A 25,424-nucleotide genomic window follows, 5' to 3' on the forward strand; every position below is an offset into this window, starting at 1 on the left:
TGTGTGTGCGTGTGTTCGTGCGCGCGCATGTGAGTGCGCGGCCCCCCTCTCAACGTCACCAGCGGTTTTTCGGGTTGATCCGACTTCTTTTGGCTGCCGTGAGTTCACTGTATTGTAAAGGGTACTGTGAATCCTAGAGGAAGGGGGGGGTTGATTTGGCAAAAAAAAATCTCCCGCTTGGGTACACATCCGGAGTCTCGACGATCATAATTCACCGCACCATTTACCTTTTAAAATACTGAGTTTTATTGTTTTTATTAATTTATTGTATTTCTCTTAGTTTATGGTTTACGTTAACACTCCGGGAGGGCAGAAATGGCGGCCAACATGTACCGGGTCGGAGGTATGTATGTCAATGTGGATCTTTTTATCAAACTGAAACCCTTCCAGTTTTGCATCCCCTGGGATTTGTGTGGCGCTATTTTTGGTTTGTTTGCACCTAATAGTGAGATACGGCTGTGCTACACGTACAGAGGTGCGTTAAGTTTCCGCAGGAAGGTGAGCGTTTCTAAATATTTTGGATTCAAAATGGGTCAGGCCTCGCGTCTGTCGTGGCCACAGCAGCTAGCCGCCAGCTTGCTAAATGGCTAGCTTACAATGTAAACATGTTTCAATTGTCGGCACCCTTGTTGCTCTTTGGTTTTCTGATAGCCGCACAAGGAATACAAGTTTACGGACACACTGTAGCACTACTGAACTAGACATGTGTTCAAAAGGTTGTTAAAATGTTACCACGGACAGTGTGAGGCTGCCTTTGTATTTGCCTCTTCTGGCATGCAGCCATTAGTACGAGACCTTATTTAGCTAACGTTAGCACCAGCAATGGCTTCACTGATTAGCATTATTGCAGTTGTGGCGCCTGTACCACTTTTAAGAGGAATGCATCTCACAGTCCTGGTAACATTACACACCCGGCTTTGCCACAATGTCCACCTACATTCTTTAGAGGAACTGTTCATTATCACATTGGCTTGTTAGCTTCTTAGCAGTGTATTGTAATTCATTATCAAATTACAGTCTCGATTAATGGCGTCGTTGCTTCCGGATGCACTTACATCTTTATTCACATCCATATTAATTAATCTTAAATGGCTCATAAGCTTGCCATGTCACCTAAACATGAAGCATCTCTGCACATTTGATGTAATTGGCAACCGTTTGTATAAATGTTGTTACCATATGTATCAGCTTGTTGTCCTTATGGTCACCTCTTTCAGCTCTGTTGTTGCCTTCAGGTACTCTTTGAAAACTGCAACTCATAGGATGAAGTTTGATGATTCAGTTGTTTTAATGAAATAATAACACATCTGATTTGGATCTAGTCTTTTGGAAATGTTCATACCTATAGCTCGTCCTAGTTTGTGCAACATAAGAGAAGAATATACATGCCAGGGCTGGAATTCTTTCTGTTTCAACAATACAACTGGGGATAAACATTGTGAATCCAGACGTGGAGAATTGTAGTATGAAACCTTGACAACTGTAAAATATTGACCTCTTAACTGACTTGTGTATGTGCCTGGAGCATAGTTATGATAATATTTAAGACAGCATTTGCCATGTTCAGAACTTTTCTTAAGTTACTGTATGTTCTGCTCAGGTAGAGGTTAACCAGGCTAGATTTCTGTAAAGTGAGTTTGACTGAAATATATCTCTGTCCTCAATGTATTTATCTTACAAAATCATAACAGTGTGGTGACTGTCTCACAGGATTTGGAGACCTTGCAGTCAAATATAATCACCTTTGCCTGAACCCGTTTGACTTGGAATAGACATTGTTTGTGATGCTTGCTCAATCCATTATCCCGTCTATTAATGGCTCTTACAACCAACCGTTAGATGTAACAATTGCTGATAGAAGTGAAACATTAGTTGATGAATGGTATGTTTAAAAGAAATCGTATTCTCACTTTATGCTCAGCCAGTTTCCTGGTTCTCAGCCTACCCAGGGAGCTAGGAATGAGTTAGTGGTGCAATAAAACGGGTTGTTGAGCATATACATCCTGTTCACTTTATAAGGTACAACCATACAATTTAATTCTACTTTTAGGATTGTAATGTATAGCGTTGTTGACACTGTCAGAGAAGGGTTGATATTGTCTTCTATACAATACCTGTGCAAACTAAAACATCAATGGTAAACTTATTGTCTAACTAGATTGGATAGTGAAGACCTCCATATAGGCAGATGGAGTATGTGCTCCATGGATGGTCCCATTTACAGAGTTGGCGAGACGATCCTCAGACTTTGATGTGTTAACGAGCTTTGAGTGGTAATGTGGAAACAACATGGAGGTGTTTCAAAGAAAATCCGTAGTAGTCCTGTTTTTATTGCTCAGTGTTCCAGGAAGCCTATTTGCCTAACAACAGAGTACAAGTGAAACCAATCGGGTGAGCCATGAAAGTGTGTACTAAGCTTTCGCCAGCTTTCCAAGTGTTTCAGACTTTAAGGGCCACTCGCGTAAACTTTTTCAAGTCTGGAAGCGATTATTCTGACCCAAGATGAATACATCACAAAAAATCTAAACTCGCAATGTTGACAAAAGTGAAGCAACATTTGAGTATATGCCCTGTGATTCAGATATTATCCAAAATCGAATGGGGTTTTCCTTCCTCTTACGTATTAAATCATCTCTGACGGTGTCAATTAAAACTTTATGACGGTGAGCTATTGAATGTCATTCCATTTGACAGGTTTAGCTAAAAAGAGGTCACAATGTGTCCCACAGGATAGTCTTTCGGTAATCTGATACAGTGACGTGATCGTTCCATGTTTTCTCTTGCAGATTATGTATTCTTTGAGAACTCCTCCAGTAACCCTTACCTGATCCGGCGAATAGAAGAACTCAACAAGGTACTGAAGTGTTTGTTTGTTTCTTTTGTGTGTGTGTTTATGCCGTTTATTGCCTGAGGGTGAATAGCTAGGATTCCTCCCTGTTTGTATCCCCACCCCCCACTTTGAAAGGGTGTGTGCGTGTGTTTGCAATTTGTGAACACTAAAAAGTGTTTGTAATAAAAGGTAACCTGACAGGTGATAACCAGCCTCATAACTGCCACAGATATCACTGGACACACCTGAATGCGTAGGGGGGGGGGGGGGGATACTGTAACGAACTTTTCAGGAGCTCAGTTAGCTTTGAATAGAAGATGAGCTCAGTGGCCGATCTGGCGATGCTTCCTGTTTTTACTTCATCCTAGATGAGTATCAATTATGTCAGTTAGGAACACACCAAAGCTAACTTTTATTTAATACTAGACAAGCATCTTTAATGGGCGTGTCAGAAAAGAGTAGTACCCACGGCAAAGGATCCAACTTCAATTCTGACCTCAGGATTTGTTTTTATTCTGTCTCTGTAAAAAGGGAACTGGTGACCCCAAAACAATCATAACAAGAAGAGCTTTTCCTGTGTGCATTTGTACTCCGATACATTATCATGGTGTGGGTGGAAAGAGGTCACACAAACATATAGTACATATGTGTACACAGTAGATTGTTATCATTAGTGATAAACGGGGGTGGACAAAATAACAGGAGCTCATTGAAGCATGATGCAATGTAACACAGTCACCCTCCAACAGATGCTGCCGGTATGAAGCTTGTTTTGTTCTTTTTTTTTGTTGTGGCTGAAAGAAAATTGTTGATCAAAATTGACATACATTTTTGTGGCTGTAGATTATGTTGGTGTTGCATTGTATTGCGATTTGTAATGATGCATTCCTTTTATTTTCTGCACATCTCTCAGGTTAACACTGTCCTAAAAAACATCTGCTCTTACCTAAAAGCTCAATGTGAAAGCAGCAGAAGTTGGAAGCAGTTTTGACACGGAATTTAATACAGGCTGAGTCCTTAAGCCTGTCGGCCTAATTACACAGCGTGACAATCAATCAATGATTTGATCAAAAGCGCTGTTGCTGCCCTGGACAGCCTGTCATAGCAGCATAGCCTGATGTGCACACAAAGGAGCAAGGTCTCCTGGGAAATTAGAGGTTTGTGCAGGGAGGTGTTGTCACTGCTCTCATTCACCCTGGATACCTCTGCTCTCTGTTTCAGACGGCCAGTGGAAATGTGGAGGCCAAGGTGGTTTGTTTCTACAGAAGGAGAGACATCTCCCACAGCCTCATCCAGCTCGCAGACAAACACGCAAGTGAGTAGTAACTCCTGTCGCTCACTAATGGCGCATTTCCACTGCAGCGCGTAGCACGGTTTAAGCGTGCCGTGCCAAACCCGGCCCGTTTTTAAAATGCGTGTTTTCTGAATGGAGTTCGGCTAAGCTAACGCAGTATATGCTCCGACCGTCCACACTCGCAACAACGGCCTACAGACATAAATAAACCAGCTACTGTATTCACCATGACACAGACAGTCTGTGGTTTGTACTTGTTTAAGTGTTGTCTAGTTTCTAAACAGATATGAGGAGCTGTGAGCTTGAGTGCTAACAGCTAACGGCTAATGTTGCTTTTCTGTGGTTCGCGTTTAAGATGACGTCACGGCTCCGCCTACACTGCGTCACTATAGTTACTGCCCCAGCTACTAAACTGTAATGGAAACACAGCATAAAGTGAGCCTGGCCTACCAAGGCCTAACGAGGCCTAACTATACCGTACTAAGCCGAGCGAGGCCTGCAGTGGAAATGCGCCATAAGACTACTTTTTGTTCAGGTGTCACATGTGAATAAAAGTACCGTTTTTAAAGTAATTCAGTGTTGAAGGAGACGGTACAATACACATCAGTTAGGTAGCTGATAGACAGATAATAGTTTAGAAACAACTTACATTTTAATGCTAAACATTTCCTGGTTTTACCTTCACAAAAGGGGAACATTTTCAGCTTTTCTCTGTTGTTTATGATTCTAAAAATAACATTTGGGTTAATCAGACAATTGTGAAATTAACCTACAGGCTAATTGCTAAAAAATAAATAATTAATTTGTTGGTTGGAGGCCAACTGAAATGTATTAGCAGCAAACAACATCTATAAATCTTCACACTTGGGAAGTGGGAATCTGGGAATGTTCTACATTTTAACACCATGAATAACTCAAAGGATGAATCTATTGTTAAAATTGTTGGTCAATTCTGAACTAATGAATAGATATTCCTGGAGCAGTCGAAAACTGTATGGTTTTCCTTTGTGTTTTGAGCCAGCCATAGTGTGGAAAATGTAATTATGGGCTTTATGCCGCCTGTCAGTCAAGCAGACGTCTCCAGCTGCTTTTCCACTTAGCACGTCCTGTGCACATTGTTACATTTATCACCAATATCATTATTATTTTTTTCATGTCTGTCACGGCTCCATAGTGAAACCATTTAATCACATAAATAGACGCTCCAGTGCAACTTGAACATATGCTGCTATTCATATTTATAGTCCACATACATTTGTCAATGACCAGGAGGGAGAGAATTAGATTGAGCCTGTATGAAGAGGAAAATGAAAAGTGTTTCTTTTATCACAATAACACCTGTACTGTTTTGGAATCCTTCTAACTGGTTCCAGTGGTGTTTCATTTTGTCCTTTGGTCTCAATAAAACTAATTGTTGATCACTTCCTTGAAATAAAAACAAGAAACGTCTGCCAATACAATCCCAGAACTTTGAGTAGGATGATTAGGATAAGAACACTGCAAACATCGCTGCTACAACCCGTTGCTGCAGATACACGCTTTACAACATCAGGAGGATACGTCCCCAGCTGACCCAGAAAGCGACGCAGGTTCTGGTCCAGGCTCTCGTCATCTCACGCCTAGACTACTGCAACTCCCTCCTGGCTGGTCTACCTGCATGTGCCATCCGACCTCTGCAGCTCACCCAGAATGCAGCGGCTCGTCTGGTCTTCAACCTTCCTAAATTCTCCCACACCACTCCGCTCCTCCGCTGCCTCCACTGGCTTCCGGTAACTGCTAGAATCCACTTCAAGACACTGGTACTTGCGTACCATGCTGCGAATGGATCTGGCCCTTCCTACATCCAGGACATGGTTAAACTGTACACCCCAGCACGTGCACTACGCTCTGCATCAGCCAAACGGCTCACTGCACCCTCGCTGCGAGGGGGACCCAAGTTCCCATCGGCAAAAACTTTGGGGAAAACCAGTTGTGCTAATTTGGCTAGACTCTGTAAACATAAAGCATTAAAATATGAACCGTACAGTTTGCATGGACATATGCACTCATCGCAGCACAGTGCCAATTCCACAAGCTTTTTTGAGTCTGTCGTCTACCAGCTGCTCTCAGAAGATACTGTAATAGTACCATTTAGCGTTGCCTACCAATTTGCATTGTAAAAAAATAAAAGTCACACAGTTTATGGCTCAGGAGGAAAATAAAAGGACAGACGGTGAATGTGATACACACATATAAATCAGTGTGCAGTATTATAGCTAACACATCTTAACTGTCTGTACTTATGACCAAGCTACAGTTAAATATTTGGATTATAGAGCCATGGTTCAGATTATCTTAAAAATAGAAATGTTCCATTGCTATCAATCCGTGCAAACAGTTTTGAATGAATTTTTCTAGAGTTTAATGTATTTTCCGCTGAGATTACTGTGACTGCCTCCCTAACAAAATAGTAATAATGATAGATGTTATTTATATAGTGCTTTTCCTGGTGCTCAAAGTGCTTGCCAATAGTAGTGAAAACATTTGTGTTTGCTGCTCTCAAAACCACCTAAAACTATCTTAGATACATTTTTTATTATTTTGACTTTGCAACATTTGGGTGCATGCATTTACTCATCCACTGACGAAATGTTGCCACAATGAATTAGCAAACAGTCGCTAACCTCAAGAGAATCAATCGGTGGACTTCCTGCAGTTGCCTGACAGTGGTTTGCAAGTGAAAGGCTTTCCATTTGAAACGGCAGCAGCAGCAGATTAAATCAGAGCATATCAGAAAACAGCAAGGCTGCTATCTGTTGGATAAAAGTAAGAACAGTAACTCATACAGGAATCAGAGAGTCTATTTTACACTAAAATCTAAAGGAAGGGACTTACATTTGTTTGAGCCAATCAGAGACACAGTGAGGGGTTTGGAATGCTGCATCTGAAGTGTTTATCAGGGGGTGTTCATCGTCTGAAATCTCCTTCCCTCCCAAATATCTGATGTTGGAAATAGTGGCAACTTCCAAAGGTTTTATTGCTTTTCAGAAATGAACTGTCCCCAAGCCCAGTTCACACACTTAGATTAGATATATTTTATTGACCCTGTTTGTTTTTCATGGTTGTGTAAGTTGGAGATAAGCAGGATTTGAACTGCTCTCACCAACTCTTTTTTTAACACTTAGTTTGTGTACCAACAACAGAAACACCTTGAATGCCCTTGTTGAAGAACCCAAAGAGTGTCATGTTTCCCATAACATGTTGCCACTAACTATGACAGAAGGTTTTTAACCTACGCGTGCCCATTCAGAACCACTAAATACACTTTTGAGCATACACCTGCCTTAAGGGTATTCCTCTTAGAGTGGAAATGTACACATCAACATGCTGTCTAACACTTACAATGGGTTTGGTTAAACAGCCACAATGAGAGCAGGGTGAGAAGCTGGTCCACATAGAGAGGGGGGGGGGGGAAATGCAATACTGTTTGACTATAAAGGCAAACTCTTACAGACAGTCTCTCTTGGAAGACATTCATGGTGTTGTTCACATCAAATATGACAGATGCAGTTGGCAAGACTGGAACAAAAAAATTCAAACCCTGACAGCTTCTCACCTCCGCAATCACGCTGTGAAGTGGGCGTACATTTCGGATCGTCGGTGTCGGAAAGTTTTAGTAATTGTCACACGAAGCCCCCCACAAACCGATATCACAAATGTCTGGCAGGAGGGGCTTTCCAAATCTATTCGGACATACAATATGAAGCACCTTTTGAAAAAGCATTGTGTAGTTTGCAATGTGACATATTTGGACAGAGGAAACAGGAAATCTGTTTCTAAAATGGATGTAATAGAGTGAAAACAAATAGTGTTATAGGAGATAAATATACATCATCTGCTATTGGCAACTATGTGTATGCCTACACGGTGTAACAACAACTTCTAATGTTTAGCTGCTGAGTCTTTTGTGGCGACTTGGCTGCAGCTAATCCAGTTTTATGGATGAACACTGTGTTCTCCTAAATGTAATTTCTTAAAGTAGTCCTGGGCATAAAAGTGTGCATGTCTTTAATGGACGGCAGCAGTAGTTTGACTGTAAAACTTCCGAGAGCCATTTTAGGAGTCTGCAGAAGAAAGCTCAGTAAGTGGTGTTTTATGAAATCGAACAGATAAATGGATGAGTTTGGCTGAGACCATTTGTGAGTTTGATAATGTGTCAGTCTGTTATTTGTCACCATTAAGCTCAAGCTATTTATTTTTTCTCTGTCGTGTTCTTTGCAGAGGAGTTGGAAGAAGAGAAGGAGAGCCCGGTAGAGACAGATATGTCAGATAAACAGAAACACCAGCTTCGCCACAGAGAGCTCTTTCTCTCCCGGCAGTACGAAAGTCTACCTGCAACACACATCAGGTACTCTACAGTGACTCACTCACTCACTCACTCACTCACTCACTCACTCACTCACTCACTCTGAACCTCACATCTCATCTGCAGGCAGTGCCCATGGATAGTCATTCATCCAGCCATGAACTGACAAATCTAGTGCTGCCCACTTCCTGTGTTTTAACACGGTGCTTGTCCCCCCCCCCTCTCTTTTTCTTTCTCTCTTTCAGGGGGAAGTGCAGTGTAGCGTTATTGAATGAGACAGAAGCCGTTCTTTCATACCTTGACAAAGAGGTGGGCCAAAGAAAAGAACTGGAGTTGTCATCTCTTGCTGTTTTGTGCTTATAGCAGATTGTGTTTTCACTGATAAAGTTAACTTTTTGGTTGTTTAATAATCTGATTATTTTCTTGATTTATCGTTAAGTCTATACAATGTAGGAAAATATTGTGTGCAGTATCATTTTTTTAACACCAATCTTGATTACTTTTTTGGTCCTACCAACACCTCATGGCTAAAACATTACATTTATTATTCCTTGGACAGACAAATCCGTACATGTAATTTCAGCTAGAGAAAAGTAATTTTTCTGTAGCAGCAGGTATCTTTGTTACATACAAATGTCAACTATGTATAATAGAGAAGACATTGAGTTTGACATTAGAGCCTTTTTTTAAACCATGTGCCTTTCTAAAATGTGTGTGTTGTTCTCTTCAGGATACGTTCTTCTACTCGCTGGTGTACGACCCAACACAGAAAACCCTTCTGGCCGACAAAGGAGAAATCAGAGTGGGACCGCGCTTTCAGGCAGACGTACCTGAAATGCTACCAGAGGGTCAGTCAGAACATGTGATTTTAAATGTACAATTACAGGTTTTATTGTTTACACCCGAGCATGTCAAATCTCTAGCCTCATTATCTACATTTCCAATATGTGTATTTGTGTGCGACTGGACTCGAAAGGTTACAGCAGGGAAAGGTAGTGTTGTGAATATACACTCTTTGTTCATAAATGGGGACAATAGCTGCCTTTTTAAATAATCCGCTGTAAATGTAGTCAGAGTGCAAGCACATGACTGACCCTCTCTGTTTATACGAGTCTACCCAGGACGAGAATAATAAATGATACTGTCCCATGACTTGACTCTTAATCCTCTTTCACACATCCAGCTTGAAAACATGACCGAGCTCTAACAGTGTCTGGAGTCAAATTGTCTGAGTTTAATCTCTTAGCTCTACTGGGACATTTGATGTGGTAATCTCACGGGTAGTTCATTATTATTAGAATATCTTATTCTATATTGTTCAGTTTCTTCCCCTTTGGCCCGTGCTGTGTGTAAGCTGTTGCCTCTGTGTGTGCTGCAGGTGAGGCAGATGACAGGGACCAGTCCAAGCTGGAGGAGAAGCTGTGGTATCCAGAGTGTCCGCTCTCCAGCAAACAGATAGACCAATTCCTAGTGGTGGCACGGTAAGACACTCACATCTGACAGCATGTTATGAACCTCCAGTCTGCAGCTGCAACTTCTGAAATGCCACTAAATACAGATTATCCATAATAATGCTGCAGTAACTTTATTAGTAATAACTATTTGTTATGTTTGTTGAAACTCTCACTATATCCTAACTCTCGTGCATGAAGTAGATGATCTGTAGACTGTTCAATATTCCAGCGTGCCCAAAGAAAAACAACCAATAAGATCTAAGGCGCTTCTACCACACTTTTAATCACTGCTCGTGAATTCAGATTAAACTGTAAAACTAGGCAGCATGCCCATTCAATTTGCAGCTCTAACCGTTGCATTATTCAGCCGTTGTTTTTCTGTTTGTGGAAGAATAATTGCAAATATAATCCCTAATGTAATATATGTGCCTTGTTGTTAATTGAGGGATGGTTCCAAAGTATAGTTCATTATAGTAACTTTTTATTATGACCTAAACAAAAGTATATGAGAATTCATCACAGTTTGGGTTTCTAAACTGGACGAAAACAGCATTAATAATGTAGTTTGTGTTTGAGTCATCAGCCTGGTTTAGTCTCATTACTGGAAGCTGTGCAGCTGCTTTTATTTCTGTAAACACCTATATTTTATAAATATATTCTTTAAGTTTGTTTATGGGTGTTTGTACTTTTTTCAGAGCGGTCGGGACCTTTGCTCGAGCGTTAGACTGCAGCAGCTCAGTCAGACAGCCGAGTTTACACATGAGTGCAGCCGCAGCCTCACGAGATATCACACTGGTTAGTAGAAGACGCACACAGTACTTGATTTGGACTTTGAAGGAAAGTTGTAACCCCCCCCCCCCCCCCCCCTTCTTTGTTTACAATTGCAGTTCCATGCGATGGACACATTGCATCGCCATAACTACGACCTGTCCAGTGCGCTGAGTGTTCTGGTGCCGGCCGGCGGCCCCGTGCTCTGCAGGGATGAGATGGAGGAGTGGAGCGCCTCGGAGGCCGCCATGTTCGAAGAGGCACTAGAGAAATACGGAAAAGACTTCAACGACATCCGACAAGACTTTGTAAGTTTGTCTTTGCAACTGAACTCTGGTTTGTTTAACGACATATCGGACACAAGCACTATTCTGTGTTCAGGAGTGTCTTAGTGTTATAATATACGTCGTTGTAATAAGAAGCAAACACAAGTTTTTCAATAACTCAGTCAGGCCGAAATGAGGCTAAGATTTCCCCTCTAGACTCAAAATGTGAATGCCTGAAAGATTTATTTAACTTGATGAGGAGATGAAACCAGAAGAACAGGATAAACATGCTGCATTTTTAAAGATCCAGTCCTAAGATGAGAAACAATAACAGTTTGTTACAATAGTAACTCAACACTCAATCCTCTTTTTAACTTAGTATATTACATGTAAAGTCAATGTATTACACAATGTAGATCCTGCTTCCATTTTATGGTTATTTTTGCATGATTTATTTTCTTATTCAGAGTAGGCATATATGCTCACCCTTTAAGTGAGGAATCTCCCTCTTCACTGACTGATTACTTTATTGTTTTTGTTTATTCATGTATGTCCGTTGAAATTGAACTTACACTGTGGGCTGCTGCGTATACTAAACGTGATCACAGAAGCAAGAGTTAAGTAAAAAGCACAGGTTCTGTGACAAGCTGATTTTTTGTGGAAAATTGCTTTTTTTTTTAACTTGGCATATAAATGCACCATTGATTATGCTGCATAAGTATGTTCAAGAGTTTCTTTATAAATGTTGAGACCTCCTCAGCGGAAAAACGTTGAACATTTAGAATTAGCTGTAATCTTCACGATTCACAGTTCTGTAAAGGGAAAACTAAAATCACCAATTTTAACTACCGCCTTTCAAGCCAACAGGGGGTGACTCTTTCTACCCACTCTACCTGTACTCTACAATAAAGGCAGGATATGGGTGTTTGCGGAGGCACCAGGTGCTCATGAATACTTATTAAATGTGTGAATCACTGTGTGTGTGTGTGTCCGTGAGGGAGTGTGTTTTGGTCTGGGGCTCAGCACTGAGCAAAGACGCTAGCTTTCAGCCTCTGTGGTCACGTTGCCTCTCATGAATATATATGAAGGCGTTCGCACCCAGATGGCGAGAACATGAGATATTAATATCATTAATTTGCTCTGTCTCTCTTTCTGTTCCCCTGTCTTCACACTTCTTCATTACTTCCTCCTGTGAAGCTGCCATGGAAGTCTCTGACTAGTATCATCGAGTACTACTACATGTGGAAGACCACAGACAGATATGTGCAACAGGTGAGACTCGTTCAGGATTTACACATAATGTAATATAAACATTTGTATCTTTTAGGTTAGGCTTAAAGGTGCCCCGTTAAATTTACATGAGAACAGAAAAAACAAAGATTTTTGAAAAGTTATCTGTACATATTGTCGTGTGTCAGGGTCTTAAATTATGTTTTTGATGTGCTGTTTGGTGTATATGTCCGCATATATGTAACATATTTCTGTAGTATGTTCTGCATGTTGAACATAATGGTCGAAACCGATAGCAGAGGCAAAGAAATGTTCAATACTAGTCTCTACAATGACTCAAACTTCAGAAATATTAGATCCTACAATTCCGATATTGCACCTCAGTAGCATCTTTTCAGTGTACCTTCCCAGCCTGTTAAATGCACTCATCTTTAAAACTCCATGCACCTCCCCAATCAGAAAGCATGTTTTCTGTCAAAAAGGTGTCAGAGCCACAACATATATTATAAAGCTGTTTTGACAAGAGGAGAGTGGATTTTCTGTGCAGAAAAAGCATGGGAAGTTGTCAAATAAGTTTAAGTAATAGTTGATAAGTAGGGACACAGCTTTCAGATATGTTTTGTTGCTGATGAATAAATCCACTGTAGGGCTGTACCCGAATATTTGGTCGTTGGAGTACTATTCGGTTTTCAATTTCGTTATTCTTTTTTAAATTGATTGAAATCTCCAATATCAACGTAAGAGCTTGTGCCTCTTTTTTGGGGGGTGCTAACACTTAACATAAACGTTATCGTTTACTTTCTCCGTCTTTATATGTAGATATTACTTTTGTCAATCTCCGCTCCGTTTCTCCATCACGTTGTTTCCATAGCAACAACAACTTCCTTTCAACAGCGCTAACTCTCCTTCAAAATAAAAGCATGTCCATACAAAATAGGAAGCCAAGCCAAATTACACTATAAATCAACAATACTGTAGAATAACAGAATGAATGCCTTGAATAAACCGAAATACACGTGGTAAAGCGTGCGCCGAATATTCACTCCTGATTACTACCGAATATCCGGAGCCCGAAAAATGGTATTCGGGACAGCCCTAATCCACTGTGTTTCTCTTTGAGCAGAAGAGACTGAAGGCAGCAGAGGCAGAGAGCAAACTGAAGCAGGTTTATATCCCCACATAGTAAGTCGCTTTCACATTTATAGAGGTTGGTTGCATATTACCGCAACCGTGGCTTTTAATGCATAATTAATGTCTTGATTTAAAGCACTGCAGAATGCGGCTGCTGTCTGTTTCCTTAAATCTCCTCCTGTTCTTCCCTGGCAGTAACAAGCCCAACCCCAACCAGATCTCACTGACCAATGGCAAGATGGCGACAGTGAATGGAGCGGGGCCCGGGGCCTTCCATGTAGCAGGCGGGGGCAGAGCCTGCGAGAGCTGCTATAGTGAGTTTTGGTTGTGTGAGTGTGTGTGTGTGTGTGAGAGTGAGTGTTTGAGCACGGCAGCTGTGAAATTGAATCCCATGGGCGCTGAGCACGGGTCAATAAGAAATAGAAGGGAAACTGAGGCAGTGATTATTCTTCACTTAAGAGATCTTCTGGCTCTGGAAGAGATACGTTCCCTTTATTTTCACCCTCACTGCCTTTCTACCGATGTAACCCGACAGCTGTTACTATGGGCAATATCTCCCTTCACTTTGACAGTTGTTTGGATTTTTCTTTTCTATAAATTGACAGAAAATAGTGAAAATGAGCAATATCCTCATACTTCGAAATGATCACATTTACAATGTTAATACCCAGAGGAAAAAGCATTTAAATAATGTTTGGCTTTTTCTTAAATGATGAATTATAGGAATCACTCCTAAAAATTAGCACACACTTTTCTGTGAAGTTCACGAAGAAGCTACAGTTTGTCTCAATAGAAGCAATACCAATGGCTACTGGCTGATAAAGCCGCTTTACAAAATAATCCTTACAATAGCTGTCTGGCAGAAGCTTTGATTGTGAAGCAGCAACCAGAAACGCTATCTTTTTGTATTTGTAAAACCAGCCGTTGACCAATTTGAGTCCAAGCATTGCAAAAAAGAATCACAAAAACACTTTAAATGTATGTTCTTGTCAGTGACCTATACTTAAAACATATTGAGGTTAAAACTCCTCCCCCATTGATACACCAAAACTGAAATCAGGATTTGATAACAGGGTGGATGATCAGTTTTCTGCAGCGATGCTTCTAACCTTCAATGATGTGTTTGTGTGCGTTAACAGCCATGCAGTCGGCCCAGTGGTACTCGTGGGGCCCTCCCAACATGCAGTGCCGCCTCTGCGTTTCCTGCTGGATGTACTGGAAGAAGTACGGAGGCCTGAAGATGCCAAGCAGAGCCGAGGTCCCAGAGGAGAGTACCTCCCCCAGTCCAGTACCTACTGTAAGCTCCGCCAGAATGCACACATGTAAAAAACATGCGATGTATGTGCGAAGATTCTGAAAACAATAGTGCATTCTTCATGCAACATTCAAAACCACCTTATCTCTTGCTAAATAGTTGTATCCCAAAGTAAGATGCTTTATAAAGCATAGCACTACACAACTGCAGCTCAGTAAAGTTTAACATCAATTATTCTGTCAAATCTAAACTTTCTGTATATTGCATATTAACTGTTAATACATCTACACACCTTTCTCTTCTTTAAGTGAGAGAGGGATTTAGTTTGTATGTCACCTGCCATGCTGTAGTTTACCCCTTTTTATGCTGACAGAAATACTTTCTTTTTATTTGAAAGAATTATGCTTTATTTCTGTTTTCCATTACAGCAATTTCTTCTATTGGCCAATTTTTTTTTATCTACGTTTATTTTTATTTTAGGGATTCATTTGCATACAATTCAATACAGAGACACTAACTCTGTAATTAAAACCATCAATTATGGCTCTGTTTAATCAAATGATTCCCATAATGTTTTTCTTAGCCTGCGGACACTACAACATAACCCCTGAAACCAGCTGGCATAAATGGATTGCAGCAGCATTATCAGCATGATTCAACAGCCTAATACAGTCTGATACAACAGCGCTGCATTCAATCCTTCCTTCATGAAGATTATAATGTTCAGTTTTCATTTTCGGTGTTTTTAATAAAATGCCGATTCAGCTGAATCATACGGTCATTTGGAGGCTGTAGTTTCGCTCAGTGACATAAGCAGGGTGGAAAATATTTTAGAATCGCCTCTGAGTAATAACAGCACAACAAACGGCAGCCTCCAAAAGAACCATAAAGCTGAGTTAACGCCTCCATTATCCTTCACGCAGGTAGGATTTATTGTTATAATGGACTATATTCCTTTTATTTTCATATTTAAATGCTAAGATATTAGTATTTTGTTTGTGTTAAACTTGTGTTGACTTCTCTCAGTGGTGTTGTATTTCAAACACTGTATTCACTTCCATGCCTTTGAAGCACATCGCTCATAGTAAGAAACTGTTTGAGATAAAAGGTTTTCAAACCACCTTTAATGTTTTAGCAGCCTCAGTGATCAGTTCAGCTTGATTCAGCGGCCTCTCCCTCTCTCCCCCTCCCAGGAGCCTCGCTCTCGGGGCCACACTGCTCGCCAGTCCAACCACATGATACCCATGCGAAACAGCGGCAGCCCCAAGTCCAACATGAAGACCAAGCAGGCCTTCCTGCTGCAGGCCACCCGCCTCACCAAGCTGGCCCGGCACATGTGCCGTGATGTCATCAGGCTGCGCCGCGCAGCGCGCCGGCCCTTTATCCCCATTAACTGTGGGGCCATAAAGGCAGAGTGTAAGAGCTCTTTAAATTCCTCCTAACTTCTGCCACATGGACACACACACCTGCAGACAAAACACAACACATGCAGACATACAGAAACACACACACACACACACACACACACACTCACACCAACCTTCCTCACCCGATTGCCCCACCATCAACCCCCCCATCTGCCCCTCCTGTCTGTCTCTTTCTGTTTTTATTATTATTGTTATTATTATTATTTTGGTTTTTGTATTCTCCCACTCCCTGTTTCCAATAAAGACTGCCTGTCCTCATAACTATGAGTTTGATCATCTTTTCATTCATATATTTTTATTTTCTTATCTGTTGTGGTTCTTGGTCACTGAACTGAAAGCCATTGTTGGAATGATACACACAGATGTAGAGGTTAAACAGGGCTACTCTCCCCGATCACAGCTGCAGACCCTTTGAAAACACGCATAGTAACTGAATTTGCTTTTATTAACTAATAGATTGTAATCGATAGAACTCATATTCTAGTCTGAGCCGCGTACCTGCTGAAGTTAGATGTAGAGAAAATGTATTTTCTAAGAGAAGCTCTATTTTGCACGGCGCCCTGGTGCAGGCGTGCCCACTCTGTCACGGCAGAACAAGTCACTGAATGTTTATTGTAAATACTGAACCTCAGCTGCAGTGTGTTTCCCATCACCACCTTTGTTCCTCTTTGCGCACTCATTTTTCTTCATGCTGCTAATCATGTGTGTAAAATGAATTGTGTTTGGGTTGAAAATGAGCTTTAGATGAATTTGCACTGATAAAACTTGAAAGACGAGAGCTTGAAGCTTTAGGACTTTTTTTTGTTTTCGGTACAATAATAAGAAGCTGCTCTTGATCAGTCTCACCCATTCGGAGTCATCAACTGGATCATATCCTCCCTCGCCATGCCATCCACTCAGCTGTTCTCCTGTGTTCAAATCATGCAACAATCACATGAATCATGTTGCCTTTTCTCGCTTGTGAATCCTGCAGACATGATTTGCCATTTCTCCCCATCCACAGTTTTCTAACAGCTGTTGCAATATCCTCATCTCATCTTCGACCTCTTATTTTTTGCTCTTTTTTTCTTTTTATTCCATCACTGTGTGAATGTGAGAGTCGACCTCCAATAAAATCCCACCTGAAAGCATCTCTTCTGAGTCCTTGTGCTTCATGTGTCCCGTGTTATCTGTCCATCAACTCCACCACACTCCGAGGAACCATAAAGACACCCCTCCCCCCCCCCCCCCCCCCCCCCCACTACAGCATGGACTCAACCTCTGCCTGACCTTCATATTTTAATGTATGTGTGCTTACAATATTAATGTTTGTGTGTGCATGTAAGCATGTATTTAGATATGTGAATGTGCATGTGGGTATATGATTTTGCGTGGTCATACCATCCGTGAAATAAGTCACTACATTCACACCGTAGAGGGATTTGAAACATGCATAATTCATTTCACAATGAAAGGAGGTTATTTCCGTTTTCATACACAATTCTATTTTCTGTCACAAGTCTTACACTTGTAGAACGAAAGAGCAGATATAGTCTGAGAGACTGTCTGCAGTGGTTTGTATAATGTGTGTGTGTGTGTGTTTGGTTTAGATATGTTAAGGGTCTCAGAAGGGCAGGGGACTCGCCTTCCCAAAACCAGAGCCCCCCAGAGGAGCACTCTTACCAGTGTGGTGCAGTTTCTAGGTAAATCATACATAATCTACTGAAATGATAACTAGAATATTCAGATGGTCTATAGGAGCCAGTTGATGCAGCTCCAGTGTCTCTTCCAGAGTCCCGCCCAGCAGCCCAAGCCCCTCGCTCCCACCGCACCCCGGGCCTGCAGACGCCCCCCCCTCGACGCCTCCTCTCCTCTCTCCCACACGGCCCCCACGGCATGCTGGGAAAACGCAGCTACCATCACCACAGCAGGGCTGAGCCAGACAGACGCTCAGGTACACACACAGATGCTCTTTTCTTTCAGCTCAATTCCACAAAAGTTATCAAGAGTTATTTTTCAATAAGAGTGTGATTGCTTAATTTAATCCTGCCTCGACGCAAAAAGTCATTACTTGTTAAATATCTGTTAACCCCCCCAAAAAATAAGAAGTTGGAAAATGATGTGAATGAACATTGGGGACCAGACTGTTCTAATCCAATGTCCTAATCCTTTTGCTTGATCAAATCAAATTAGTGGAAATACACCCGGAGTTGATAACCTTTTCTACCATTTCTTATCTAAACTAGCTCGTTGGAGAGAATGACAACTAATTCTAATGAAAACGAATCAGCAGATGGGGGTCAATTGGATAAATTGGATGATTCAACTTCAGTCTGACACTTTGTTATTTATTGGTAACTTCTCTATTTTTACTGAAATTGAAACAGTCATTTGTTGCACCACTTGAAGGAAAAGTAATCAATACTTTTCATAAGTGACAGATTCCCTCATGCACCTTTCTTTTGTTTTTGCAGATAACCCTGGTACAACAGGTGGACCCCCCCTGGTGGGTGTCTTATACTCTGCTTTTAAACAAACCCGGTACAACTGAGTCCCAGCTTATTCTATTAACATTGTTTTGAATTGTCTTTTGGCAGCATAACGGCCGCAGCAGCAGCAGTGGAAACAGCCGGGGAGGAGTGACGATCCGTAAGAGGCGCCCCAACTGGATCGATGCCCCTGATGACAGCTTCTTTCTTGTTACCCGGGAGACCAGGTAAGCAAAGGTGACACTTTTATAACCTCTGATTGGCTGACTGTGTGTATGTGTGTGTGTGTCAAGGTAAAAAGCCAGTTATGCTGAGAACAACAGAAAATAAGAAGAATTGAGAGGTGGTGACCTCAGACAGTTGAGTAGTGCTCACAGAAACACACAGTTAGAGTCATTCATATGAAATAGAGTGGGGAGCCTGCAGCGTTAAAATAGATTAAAAAATATCAATAAAAGTGCTTATTTTTTTCCAAAATTATAATGGTAAAAGCACCTAGGTCGATTGATTTAATTACGTCTTTTTTATCTGAAGACATTTTTTTATCCAAGAGGAGAAGCTTACCAGGGTCATATTGGCTTTTTTTGTTTTTTAAACTTTGAGCGTATTTTATAGTCTATATTTGTTTCTATTATGATTTTAAGTACTTTTATGCCAATAGACAAAATCTCCAGGGTATAGGATAGTGTTTAGAGGATAATTGAACACCTGACCATACATCAAACATACATTTTCTTTGACAATGTTATACATGGTGATGGTGGACCTTGAATCGTGTCCTCTATATTGTAACACTCTCCTCTACAGCCTCGCATGAACAACTTTTGGATAGATTGCCATCAAATTTGGTTCGGATACTCTTGGCCACCATTGATAGATGAAGCCTAAAAATTAAAATAAAAGGTATTTATGTCATTTTGAGGATGTTTGTATGCTGATAAATGCCTTTAATTGAGTGTAAAGTGCTGCATTTGTAGAGATATTTGCTTTTTTTCAAGACTCAAGTTGAATAAAAATGTGGGCAGAAATGTAAGATTTACGATACACTCTTACTGAATAATGAAAATGTAATAAAACCAACTCCTCCATAAATAGCTGGTATTGATGTACAAAAAATAACTTGCTTGAACTCTAATACAGGCAGACATGTATATTGATAACGTCTCAAAAAAGCCAAACCGCAGAAGGACTCATTTGATGGTTTGTTTCTCTTTGTGTACTCGGCACACATTATGTTGTAATTGAATAAACATGCCATTACGTTTTACACATAGAAAATCAGTTTCTATTTGTTTATCTCAACATACATCGACACACACACACTCTCTCTCACCTGCTCATACACACATGCACATACTGATCAATGTTGCATGTGTGTATGTGAGGGAGAAAGATGTTCTTTCATTAAGCCTGTGTGTGAGCCATGGCACCCGGCCCCCATCGCCCCCCCACCGATCAGCGCGGCTAACTGGTGCAGATGGGCCAACGAGGAGCCAGGAGTGGAAATATCATTACACCATTAACCGGGGCTGCTCTCGTATGGATCACTCACTTACCACCAATATCAACATGGCTGTGTGTGTATGTGTGAGAGACATGTCATTCTGAAGGCTGTCCCTTTATTATATTACACTGCCGCTAACCGCTCTCCCTGTAGAGACAATAAATGCTTTTCTGAATAAAAGGTATTAATAGATTCTCCTCTGAAAGGCGGCTGCTAATGAAATATGAACGGAAGCTTAATTTCCTCCTCCCCTTTCTTTTCCTCAGCGTGAGGAAGAGCGCAGAGTGTCACAGGAGGAAGGAGTGAGAGATCACTCCCACATGTTCAGGGAGGAGACAAATAGAGACAGGGAAATGTTTCTTTGCAAGGGTTTGACAAAGCACACAGATAATCAATCAATCAATCAATCAATGTTTATTTATATAGCCCAATATCACAAATGTTACATTTGTCTCAGTGGACTTTACAGTTTGTACAAAATATCAGTATGACAATATGTTATAATAAAACAATAGATACCTGATAATGTTTGGCCAATCAGTATATTACTCGATGAGATATTTTACTGAATAATAGACGGCTTTGACCAGTCAGAGGATCTCATTGGGATTCAACCTATAGCAGACTTTGACAATCCGGATACAATTTCATGGCGGTCCATCTAGCTGCCAAGATATTGCACTGTGAACCACAAAATGTGAAAGTCATGATGGATCAACAAAGGATCAGCAAAGACAGGAGTCAACCTTAGGGGACCAGAAATGTTAATAGAATATATCATGGCAATCAATCCAATATCCAACAAGAAAGGCACTAGATGAAAGAACTGTGAATCAAACAAAGATTTATTCTTGGGCCATTTCATATAAAGATATAACTCACTGGATATGTGACGATTTCAACCTGCTGGTGGCCCTTGATGTAAATTCAGGATCAACAAGGTCAAATCAAGGTCAAATCTTCATGGTATATAATCTGTATACAAATTGGCACATTTCATTTCCCCTTCTTAATGAGATCCTAATTATCTCACAAATTGTCTTGGGACCCCTTGGAGGCGAGTTAGCAACCACTGAATTACATAATCAAACTCAAATATATCAGTAACAGGAGACATTTGTCCTTAACATTTGTACTTTTGATACTAAAAGTACCAATCTGAGAATTTCCCCACAGTAAAGTTTAATTTGGAAAAATAAATATTTTAGCTAAGCTCTAAGAACGAGGAATATTAGAGCCCAGAACGAGAGTAAGCGAAAGAGAAATGTAAATGAGACAGCTTGGTATATTTGAGCATGGATTTACATGTTTGCCTTTCTCCTCTCAATGGCCAGCTGAACAGACACGCAGCAGAGCTTTAGATAATGAGCCAGCAGAGCTCTGTTCTTCCTCGCTTTGTATTCGGCTCAAACTCTAGCTCTAAGTGACATTAAGCAGACCATGCTGTGCATTAAATGGGTCCATTATACTTGAATGATGTGTAAAATGCACAACTGTTTCATACAATGTCAGGCCTTTTGACTATACCTGGTTTTACAGGTATGCTTGCAGAGAATTCCAGAGTGCTCTAGCGCACATTTGTCTTACAGCTGGGGATCTGGAGGAAACTGATGTGTTTTCTGGTTCAGGACATAGAAAGAGGAAGAAATTCTGAAAGTGTTTTTTCTCCTCTGCCTGAAGGAGAGCATGAATAAACTATATGTTTTCGTTATGTATCTTAATTTTGTCTGTGTATGAATCAATCCCATTAGTTGTGTGTCCAACACTAGAGAGTGCACCCCGCGGCTATGCAGTGCTGTTGTTGCATGTGGGCTGTTGACAGAGCCTTTCCGTCACAGCACAAAGCCCACTGAGTCTTGATAATGCAGCGAGTTCATTTTAAGTCTGGAAATCCTGCAGAGAAGTAACCCCTTCGCTTGAATCATAACAGAGTATAATTCTACCACAGAAAACAAGATAGAGTGGCTGTTTGAATGAATTTCTCAACAGCCTGGAACCTCAACTTGTTGCCCTTTAACTCAACTTTAGTCATCATTTAAACCACAGTAGTCTTCTCTCTTTAGTTTCCTGTTGGATATGCAGAAAACAGCAACAGAGAGGAGACATCGCTAAAGAGTCAATGGTCTACTAATCTCAAAATGTGTACAAGCAAACTGAGTGATTAATTACCTCAGTCCAGTAGCACATCATTGTCAAAGTACCTGTAAACCAAAAGCATACGTGACAAATCAGCTGTCGCATAAAGCCCACAGCCCATGCCAGATTCATAATTGTTTCTAGTGGAAGCAGCCCTTTTTACCGCAGGCTGTTCTCAAAGCATCAAGCCTTTGGTCAGCCTAGTATAAATAATTTATTAGACAAACATTATCCGCAGGCTCAGCTGCTTTAACATAAACATGCAGTCATGAATTATTAGATTTACTGCAAGGGTAGATGCATGGCACAACACATTGCAAACATACACAAAATGCAATGATTTGCTACTAATGGCCAGTATTTTTATTAAATATCAGTCTCTCAAACATCACCTTCAAATTATATTTTCTGAAGAATTACATTACATTATTATTATAATATATATATATATATATATATATATATATTATAATTATTTTTTCCCTTTTGGATTGTAGAAAATAACGTGTATCTAGAAGACTTCCTGGTTAACATATAAAGAAATAAAGTCATTTGTAAATACAAAATCATTTCTAAAAGCACACATTTCCTGAAAGCATAACACAGGCATGCAATCATAGTCCGTATAATGTTAAAACATTTTTGACATTTTATGAAATCTGCTTATGCTTCTTGTTGAGAGTTAAAAAGACCGCTCTCTCCTATCTGTACGCTAAATATGAAGCCACCGCCAAAAGCTGGTTAGCTTATCTTAGCACAAAGACTGTAAACGGCTAGCCTTGCATTGCCTAAAAGCTAAAGAACCATCTGAATTGCACATTTTGATTGACAGTACAAAATCACCACAAGGCCTATTTACATTAAAGGTCCCATGTCATGGCCATTTCTACTGATCATATTTCCATTGTTGAGGTCTACTAGAATAGATTTATATTGTACAATTTTCCAAACCCACATTGGTTTCTCATACAGCATCTCTGTATAGTATGTGTATTCACTCTCTGTCCTAAACGGCTTGTTGGAGCTCCTGCCCCCCCCCCCCCCCTCCCTGTGAGCCCAGTGTGCTCTGATTGGTCGGGACGTTGCGAGGCTCGCTGCTGCGAGGAGCGGACAGGTTCCCGGGTCGGCGATACAGCGAGACACAGCGAAACTCATCCTGAGCACACACAAACACTCACAGCCGAAGTAAAAACAATGTGTGGCTTGATATTGAGTAAGAAAAAGGTTTATAACGCTGTGAGAATGGGTCTGCGGAGAGCATTTCTCCGTGATCCCAACTCGCCTATTACCAGCGTTCAGGGAGCTCTACGCAAGTCAATGGACTCCCTGTTAGTTAGCCAAGCGATCCTGGTGTGTGAGGTGCTCCGCGGATTGGTCCATTTGGGCACGTCACAGAACCCAGGAAGCAAACAATGGAAAATGAGAAATATCCAACGAGGCGTTCTGGGGCAGCATATAGGTATTTTCTGTGTTAGAGTTTTACTCGCTACAGGGTGTACTTTGAGGGTTTGTGACTCTGCAGACCGTTGACATGCATAAAAACCTTCATAACACACAAGGGGACGGGTAATAACCGGAAAAGCATGACATGGGACCTTTAAATTCTACTTTATTGTCATTGCACAGAATTTTCCCGGAACACTTTACAAACCTGTCATCAATGTTGGTTTAAAAAAGTATTCCTGGCTTTCGAAACATTAGGCTACTTGGGCAAACGTGTGAGATTATTTGTATAATACTAGTTCTACTGTCTCCAAGGTCAAGAAGGAGCTTTCACATCTGTATATCTTCATGTGCACTTATGCCCTGTGTCGTCTCCCTCCCTCCAGGAGGGCCAGGCGGCTGCTGTCCCGCACCCAGCTGAGGCACGCTTGTCGGCAGCCATGCGAGCAGATCACCTTGCGCAGGGTCACCCAGGGCCTGCCGCAGGGGCTGGTCCTCGCCCCTCCGCACCCCCACCCCAGCCTGAGGATGCGAGGCCCTATCGTCATCCACGACTGACCCTACACTGACCCTCTGACCCCCCTGCTGCATACATACTAACAGATTCTCACCTCATATTCTATCATTAAATTCCTTTATTCCTTTAAAACGCCGTAATAATCCTGAACTCTAAAATAAGATGGCAACAGAAGGATGTAATGAGCCGTGATGCAATAGAAACACCTGACCTGACTGCAAGTGCTGCCTGAATTTATTCCTGGGAATGTGTTTTCAGGTGTAAATATTTGGGTGCATGCAAGTGTGTGGCAGAGAGAGAGAGAGTGTGTGTGCGTGTGTGTGTGTGTGAGCGAGGGGATGTTGAGCCATGTGCTGTTCTTAGTTTTTTATGGTTGGACATAACGACAGATCTTTTATGTGACTTCTTTGTGTTGATCGTGAATTGTTGTGAAGTTTTATCAGTTTGTATAAAGTTATTTTGGGTGGGGGCATGGGGTTGGATTATGATTAGGGTTGGGGTGGGGGGTGGGTTTGCATTTGTGGGGTTCTTTCAATTTTGGAGAAGAGGCAAGTGTCCAACGCTGACGTTAAAAAGAGAATGCACTAAGAAGACTGAACGAGCGGCCTTTCTTTTAAAAAATGGCTGCTTTTAATTATGTTTTACCTGCAGTTTTTCACCCTCTTTTTAAATCAAGGAGCTGGAGCTGGTGTTCAATAATAATGACCTGGTGACATTACTTTACAAATCTGCAGGCTTGAAAATATAACAAGGCAAAGATATAGAGAGCTTACATGATACGCCTCTGTGATGAATCACTGTATAATATATGGTATATCTCATTAAAGTACTGTAAATCTACTCATCGTATTTCTATGGCCGACTGTACCTACCTAGCCCTAACATGGGTACTAGAGCACTTCCTTTGCAACAGAAAAGGGCATGGATCTGTCACACTTTCCTCAAGGCTGGGATGCACCGGCATCGTTTTGAGGCTTTTCCATGAGCTCTTTGCTAATATTCCCTCATTGTTCTTTAAAGCCAATTGTCAAGTCCATCCAGTTCCTTCTGCATGTTGCCAGAGGGCGTTGCCTCAAACATGCCAGGTTAACAAACCCAGCCTTCAGGTGTGTTTAATTATGAGTTTTTAAACTGGCATTGCCGACGCATGTCTTTGAGGTGAGAGCCTCCGCTGATGATTTCCTCTCTTTCATTCAGAATGTTTATGTTAGTGTTTCCTGTGTGTCATGTGTTGAATTATGAATATGATGAGAATAATAATAATAAAACAACACAATACAAGATGATGGTGTCGAGTCTCAGTGTGTCATTTTGTGGTGCTACATCCTGACAGCCAGCATTATAAATAATATACAC

General features: G+C 41.1%; 1 protein-coding gene across 5 annotated transcripts; it reads left to right on the top strand.

Annotated features, from left to right (window-relative positions):
- The first annotated feature begins 53 nt into the window (after nt 1-53).
- Nucleotides 54-25,354, top strand: mta3 (metastasis associated 1 family, member 3). 5 transcript variants are annotated; one of them, XM_034213003.1, is made up of 19 exons: nt 54-343; nt 2,787-2,854; nt 4,052-4,145; nt 8,385-8,511; nt 8,715-8,778; nt 9,200-9,317; nt 9,848-9,950; nt 10,619-10,718; nt 10,811-10,999; nt 12,155-12,229; nt 13,311-13,369; nt 13,514-13,632; nt 14,458-14,615; nt 15,767-15,989; nt 17,590-17,682; nt 17,772-17,933; nt 18,454-18,485; nt 18,577-18,695; nt 23,938-25,354. In XM_034213003.1, the coding sequence occupies exons 1-19, from the start codon at nt 316-318 to the stop codon at nt 24,107-24,109; spliced, it is 2,103 nt and encodes a 700-aa protein (XP_034068894.1). In that variant the 5' UTR covers nt 54-315; the 3' UTR covers nt 24,110-25,354. The 5 variants fall into 5 exon arrangements, with proteins under 5 accessions (XP_034068894.1, XP_034068907.1, XP_034068900.1 ...); XM_034213016.1 differs by having other exon boundaries at nt 55-343; nt 18,577-18,705; XM_034213009.1 differs by lacking the exon at nt 23,938-25,354 and adding an exon at nt 19,276-19,746 and having other exon boundaries at nt 55-343.
- The last annotated feature ends 70 nt before the right edge of the window (nt 25,355-25,424 follow it).

Source organism: Gymnodraco acuticeps, unplaced genomic scaffold, assembly GCF_902827175.1.
Source record: "Gymnodraco acuticeps unplaced genomic scaffold, fGymAcu1.1, whole genome shotgun sequence".
NCBI lineage: Eukaryota > Metazoa > Chordata > Actinopteri > Perciformes > Bathydraconidae > Gymnodraco > Gymnodraco acuticeps.